Source organism: Nannobrachium achirus (assembly GCF_963921795.1).
Source record: "Nannobrachium achirus genome assembly, chromosome: 1".
Classification (NCBI taxonomy): domain Eukaryota; kingdom Metazoa; phylum Chordata; class Actinopteri; order Myctophiformes; family Myctophidae; genus Nannobrachium; species Nannobrachium achirus.
The window spans coordinates 29,055,648-29,063,147 of record NC_137810.1 but is presented as its reverse complement, the minus strand read 5'-3'; the positions used below and the strand labels follow the sequence as shown (position 1 = coordinate 29,063,147).

Below are 7,500 nucleotides of genomic sequence, written 5' to 3'. Positions count from 1 at the left end.
AAGATAATATGTCAGTACACCAACAACGATACAACAAATGCATAGGACTATCAATCTAGAAGAAATTATAGTAGGATAGGTAAACCACGCACCTAATCAGTAAAACATCTTTTCCTAAAACCTAAAAATGCCATCTAGCTTCATGTGTGGTCATCGAGGGAAAGGGAGTGCTACAGTAGTGCTATGGGTTTAGTTGGAGTCTGAAGACAATGAAGTCATAAAGGAGATGTAGTGACGATGATGCCAGTGAAGATGATGCCAACATGCTATTCTTTATCAGCACTGTATCAGCGTTCATCTTCACTGTATGTTGCATGCTGAGAAGTGCATGCATGTGTGAGTGTGTGTGTGAGTGAGAGAGAGGGAGAGTGTGTGCATGCGTGCGTGCGTGTGTGTGTGTGTGATGTAATGCCTAATTTATACTCTGCAGTACGACGGTGTCGCTCGCCGACGTGTTGTTAGCTTGAAAATTCGTGTTCTTGTCAGCGAGCGATGGAGAATAAATTAAGCTTTGTCCAACGTGCTGTAGAAATATAAGTCTGATCCAACTTGGCCAGCAGCTCCCAGCTCAGGACTGGGCTCTTTATTTTCAGCATGGAAAATGACATCTAAAAGTACCTTTGCAGAGAGAGAGAGAGAGAGAGAGAGAGAGAGAGAGAAAGAGGGAGGGGGCGGAGGGGGCGACAGAGAGGGGGCAGGGAGAGCCCTAATGCTCCTCCACTGAAGCTGAACTGCTGCCATCTAGTGGAAAATGAATATACTGAATATACTATTGCACAATGCCTTGGGGAACTTACAGTAATGCTCTCTTTAGTTTTACTGTGTGTGTGTGTGTGTGTGTGTGTGTGTGTGTGTGTGTGTGTGTGTGTGTGTGTGTGTGTGTGTGTGTGTGTGTGTGTGTGTGTGTGTGTGTGTGTGTGTGTGTGTGTGTGTGTGTGTGTGTGTGTGTGTGTGTGTGAGACAAACGTGAGTTTTTTTTTGCGTGATATACTGTATTGTATTAACTTAAGGAATTAATCAATCAATATATTTTACTGACAGCCTCAAATTAGAAGAAGATCAATTTGTTCCGACAAGGGACAAAGGGCACCCTGAGAAACGTATTTCTTCTTATTAAGGTTCACCTATTATCTTCATTTTAGTGTGTGCTACTATTCCCATTTGTCATTCCGTCTGATGTTGTTGGATCATTTTTGTCTTTTTCTGTGGGTGTTCATATTTGTGTGTGTGTGTGTGTGCGTGTGCGTGTGTGTGTGTGTGTGTGTGTGTGTGTGTGTGTGTGTGTGTGTGTGTGTGTGTGTGTGTGTGTGTGTGTGTGTGTGTGTGTGTGTGGCGCGCGCGCGTGCGTGTGCGTGTGTGTGTGTCTGCTCTCAGGGTATCCCAGAATCAGTTGGGGCAGAACTTCACCTTCGTGCTGACGGACATTGACAGCAAGCAGAGGTTTGGCTTCTGCCGACTCACTCAAGGCTGCCGTGTCTGTATATGTCTACTCAGGTATGCCACGCACATAACACGCACACACACACACACACACACACACACACACACACACACACACACACACACACACACAAACACACAAACACACACACAGCCATCTCTCACCTTAATTAATAAGTGTTGTCACGCTTAGAATGAACAGCATTATCTTCAATTAGTTTATAAAATGTATAATAGCTATTTTGAATGTGACTGCAATGTTAAGCATGCTATGGCATCAACATTGCAGCTTTTACATTAACGATTGTGCTAGTTCTGCGCATGTAGGTGAATGTCAAAAACTGATATATGCATAAAGTGCGCTGATGAATACCGTACAATTCACATTTAGGAAAAGAAACATGTGTGCGTTTCATTAGTTTTCTTAGATTCACTATCAAAGGGAATATGTACAAGTAATGCCTGATTCTTACTTGGCTGCAGTCATGTCGCGTACCAAAAATTGCAGATCTACAAGCTCACAAAACATCAGGCTGTGATGCGTTGTGAGCTTGTAGATTAGCTGTTTTCGGTGTGCAACCCTGGCATGCAACTAAGTATAAATCCTGCTTAAGTGTGTTCAAACCAACCATTACGCAATGTGTTCATTAATGAGGGCTCCCATTTATGGCTGCTATTTTCATAATATATATGGGCCACTCCCAGGAACACAAACAATTTTTTTAATGCATTCATTTTCTTTTATTTAAATAAGATGATTTCATTTTTATATTTAAGACAATGTTACCTTGTTCCTCACACTGAGATATGCTGAGCAGGAGACACTAATCTATATTCCCATCTTCCCACACAAATCTTACACATGCGCGTACAATTACTTAAAAGTTGTAGATTTTTTATATTTTAATGGTGGGCTGTTTCTATTTGAATAAAGGATAGGTGCCCATAACCATGCTTGAGAAAATGCAATTTCCCCCACCTAATAGCACTGTAACAAAGGCCATTATCGTTTAATTACCATTTAATTAAGCCTAACTAAATCCTAGTGTTGTAGATGTAATTACACTCCTATTACTAGAGAGTGTACCCCAGTGCTAATCTCAATGGGCGAGCTGCTTATTAAAAGAATTTAGGCAAGTGTCAACATGACCTGCTGCTTTTCATAGATGATAGCGTAAAATGAAAAGGAGAAATTAAGCCATTTTAACAGCATTAGTAAACAGTTGATTTAAAGATGGTCTTAACCACATGAGCCCTGGCCTCCCTATTTCGAGCATGTCATATTATAGGCACAACAAAAAAGAAGTGTATATATAATTTTTACTTTAGTTTTTTCTTTTTACTTTTTAAGAATTATTATATAAAAAATTTCAGCTAAAATAGCACAGATTTCCACTATGTTTTAAATATGGCTTAAGTGGATAAAGAACAACATAACACGGTGTGTGCGTGTGATTGTGTAATTGCTGCTCTGGGTGGCGTGTGTGATTGTGTGTCCGACTGTGTCTCCTGATGGACAGTGGTGGGTTTGTCGCTGCCCTTATGAGCTGCTGCCGAGAACCGTCCCTCCTGCTCGCACCACCCACCCTCCCTCGGCCAGTCTCCGTGGCCTTTGTTTCTCTCTCTCTCTCTCTCTCTCTCTCCCTCTCTCTCCCCCTCTCTCTTTTTTTCTACCCGGAGTCGTTACACGGCTACTGCCACAGTGCGACGGCAAAGACGCCTGGCCCATAATTATGCATGAAGCTTCACTGCCAATTAGCAGAGGCTCCCCTGTCCCTCTCGCTGAGTTCGACATGCTAATTCATTTGACATATGATGTATAAAATTCATTATGCATTCTGAGTAGTTTGCATGGCTTGCTTCGTTTAATAAAAAAAAATGTATAGAAAGTTTTTTGTGTGTGTGTGTGTGTGTGTGTGTGTCTCCGTGCACACACATGCATGTTTTTCTTTACATTTTTTTTTATTTATTTATTTCCTGTGGACTGATTTGTTTAGTGTTTAGTTAGTCTTTTATTTTATAGGCTCCAATGAGTTGGGAAAAGATTTGTGGAATATTTAAAGGTGTGATAGAAGTAAATAATGCATATTTTAGCTGTCTCAAAGTAGTTACAGTATGTGAACTGTGTACAAATACCTTAAATAAAATGTGAGCAGAAGCATACAATCCCCCCGCCCCCAGACACCCATTCTACATTTTATTTTCAGTTTATTGTTATTTGTGAAAATAGCAGATCTACATGCTCACAACGCCTAGCGTTGCGAGGCGTTGTGAGCATGTTTTCACAATTTCAGATTCAGAATGAGTTTCCATTTTGACAAGCCAGTTACATGCAAATTTGTCTGAAGTAGTAAATTAATCAAATCTCTAATAGGGAACAAACTACAGAGAGGAGAGAGCAAAAAAAACGACAGAAATGTAGAAGAGAGGATATTAAAGAAGGATCAGAATGAATCAGTGGCGTTAACCTGCGAGGCAGATTAAAAGAGAAGTGGGGAGAAGAGGCTCGGCCACCACTTAGCCTTACCTTCATCTAATCTATCATTTCCCCTGGATGGATGTAAAATAAAAAGTAATTAAAACAGTTTGCGTCGCCGCAATTGTTGAAGTGCTGGGACCATAAAATTGTCACCTCTGCTTACAGGAGGAAGTGCCTTAATGACTGGGACAGTTTTATGTGGACAGCCCTTTGTAGTCTCGCGGCTCGAGACCCCGGCTGAAAGGGCCGCACTTCCTTCAGGCGAAACCTCTTAACACACACACACACACACACACACACACACACACACACACACACACACACACACACACACACACACACACACACACACACATTTTCACACTGTTATCCCCCTACGTCTTCTCCCATGTTCATTCTCTCACATTTGGAAAAGGGGGTGAGGGGGGTGGGGGGTGCACTGCCGTTGGACATGTTAGCGGCTCAGAGATGAAAAAGCCGTTTTCCTTGGTTTTATTTGACGGCTGAGGCTTTGGGATCCCCGGCCTTGCTCCGGTTAGTGGTCACTTAGCGGGGCTGCCAGAGGACATTTCCTTCCCCGCACTTAACCCTTGACCCGGCAAAGTAAAGATGTAATCAAATCTTGCACTGAGCCGGCTACAAGGTGCAAGCTGACTTATGGTTCCAGGGCCCGGGATGTGGAGGGAGATTTAAGACCCCGTTCAGGGGAATATGAATAATAGTGTTTGGCCTAACACCCAACAGGTACTCCGTGGCAGAAAACAGGGCAGATGTACACAGTAAAATCCCCAGTGGTCATTTAGCTCTGAGAGTGTACATTTGTCCACTGTCCACTGAGTGACGAGTGGATGAATTAACACTGAGGATATTTTGTGGGTAGTACGTTCACCCGCATTGGACCTGTACTAAAACAACTTAACAGTCAAAGGTGTACAGACAGTAATTGTAATATAGGATGTAACATTGTCTGGATGGGATTGATTGATTGAATACTTTATTAATAGTTTGCAAAAAGTACCAAGGTACAGTTATACAATAATGCTAATAGGATAACACAAAAAGCCCAGAGGGCTTGTTTCCATTGTGGTCCTATGGATATTATAGATATCGCAAGTGTGTTTTGGTAATAGTTGTAATCATTTATTTTTATGTAAATATCTACTGTACAATGATGGAGGAAACAACATTTGTTGAACAGCCTAGCGCTTGGATGCGTTGGATTGTGGGAACTCCCGTCCATAGCAGCATCATTTGCGAGACCCGATGCCCTTTCTTGCGCCACTGCTCCCATCCCAGACTGTCCCCCTCCCTCCGTTAGGTGGTCTGAGCCCGGGGATGAGGAGCTGGAGGGGTCTGTGAGTGGGCTGTAGATTAGCCGTTCATTCTTTGAGTACACGGCCCTTTGAGAAGACGTGTGTTTAAAATGGCCGGAGAGATTGCAGGGCCTCCACGCTTGCAGAGCGCCAGTGATGGATGCCTCGCTCTCTATCGGAGGATTTGTGAAGCACAAACAGATCTGAGCAATGAACTGTGAAGAGTAGGAGTATCTCTGCAAGCTTTCCAAACTTTAACTTTACATCAACATAGGGAGGGGGGTGGAGGGAGCTTATAAGCAGAACAAAACAATGCCCCTTAAAGTTATATTAATTTCAGTGCATTTGAATAGAACAAAAGGCATTTCCTATTGTGCTAAGACGTTAGAGGACTATTCCCGAGCACTGGATATCTTGATAAGCCGTGGTTGGCTGCCTCCACCAGCAATCATGTGTTTCCCTCTAAAACAAAGGATTTACAGCACCTTGGTGTGGGGAGTAATGAGTGTGACGGCTCTTCTGACAGCCAGAGTCTTATTTACATCCCGTTTAATGGTGAAAAATGAAGGATTAACGCCCAGGAGCCTGGCGTTTTAAACAAAAGAAGAGAAACAAGATAATACCCAGCCTTTGTTCTCCCCCTCAACCATGATAACAGACCCAACTTAGCCTCCTCGTTTTGTGTAATGGTTTAATGTAACCTGACCTCATATGCAGATTGTGTGAGTGCTATATACTGCACATTATGGATTCTGCATTTGTTTGACATGGCAGAAATAGGTCTTCAGGTTAATATCCGGTCAGCATGTGAATTAACATATGCATGTTTGATTCTGCTCCTCCTGAGAGTGTGACCTGATTGTGGAAAATGTTCATGCAGACGTCAAAATATTGGCATGTTAAGAAGCTGATTGTTTCAGACTAATGGTCACTCAGCCTCTCCTGATTGGTGCGCTTGGCTGCACTTCCCAGGGAACCTGGCCTGTCATTGGCCCCTTGCGGATTTAGCGATATGAAAATTTGCATTAGGTTCACTTTATTGTTTTCTTGTTGTCTGTTAATTCCAGTCTACGGAGCAGCCAGTGACCCATGCTCAGTGATCTCCAGCCCTATTGCCTGAGCAGGAGTTCACTGGCTTATAGAAACTTACTCAAGCCTCTATGTTTTTTTTTCCTTCTTCTTTTTACCAGGGAAATGTTTTTAAGACAGATCATTCATTTTAAAAAATGAGTCGACTACTTCATAATGACAATCAAAAGCGATGGTCCACTTTTGATTGATTGAATAATTATTTTGAAGTTCATGCATTTTTCAACCCTTGCAGATCAGCCAAAGTTAATGAAACATTTACGGGAGTGTGAGTGTACAGTTCTTCATCTCAATGCTAAGCAGGCCTTAGATCATTATGCAAGAAATGTTTAAAGATGCATGCTAAGAATCCCAAACTAAATAAAAAATTACCTTGTCTCAATATTTTTTTATATTTCATTGCATAACATTAAAATTAACCTAGTTTTTGCAACCTTTGAGCCCTCCAAAAAATGTTGGCCACCTTCCACCGCAAGACCAAGTCGACTGGGCCAAGAATATGTCAACCTTTATAAAGAAAGCCATGTTGCAGATGCTTTTAGCTTATGGTGGGTGTTCTTGGCGATTAGCCCCAACACAAACACCACGGTATGAATTATTTTGAGCTTGTTAATGAATTTATTTATTTTACATTAATTAGATAAGGCGAAGGAATTTTCTTTTACGTGGAAAGGGTCAAATGAAGAAAGCAGAGTGAGGAGGAGAGACAGAGGGAGGGTGGGGTGGGGGTATCTTGGGCTGTGTCTTGGCTAAGCCTGTGCATCTGGGAGCCGCATGGTTGTAAACCATTGCATTCTCTCCTCATCCACCACAAGCTACGGTGGCCCAGCAATGTTTTGTTGAAGAGCCTAAAAACCCACCTCCCTCTTTCTCTTTCTCTTTTTCGTTCTCTCTCTCTCTCTCTCTCTCTCTCCCTCTCCCTCTCTCAGCCCCGCTTATTCCCTCCCTTTACTACCAGCTCAAAGAGCAGACATGCCAGGAATGCGTAGAATGCACAGGGGCCTGGGTACGAAGAATGTCATAATAAGGACTAGATACCATTTATCAGTCTACTCACTGTAGCTGTGTATAAGTGTCTCTGTGCCTTGGATTCACATACTGTAGATATATGAGCTATTAATGGTAAATGTGCTGCACTGCATTTTAAATTACTTATTGACTCGCATATTTGTTTATCAA

The 7,500-nt window shown here is 42.3% G+C and overlaps 1 protein-coding gene across 1 annotated transcript in view; it reads left to right on the top strand.

The window, feature by feature from the left end:
• Positions 1–7,500, top strand: part of dennd1b (DENN/MADD domain containing 1B) — a 190,385-nt gene that overhangs the window by 75,474 nt on the left and 107,411 nt on the right. The window contains exon 5 of the mRNA XM_080732823.1: positions 1,375–1,494. Coding sequence (XP_080588949.1) covers positions 1,375–1,494 — 120 coding nt within the window. The remainder of the gene's footprint in view (positions 1–1,374; positions 1,495–7,500) is intronic.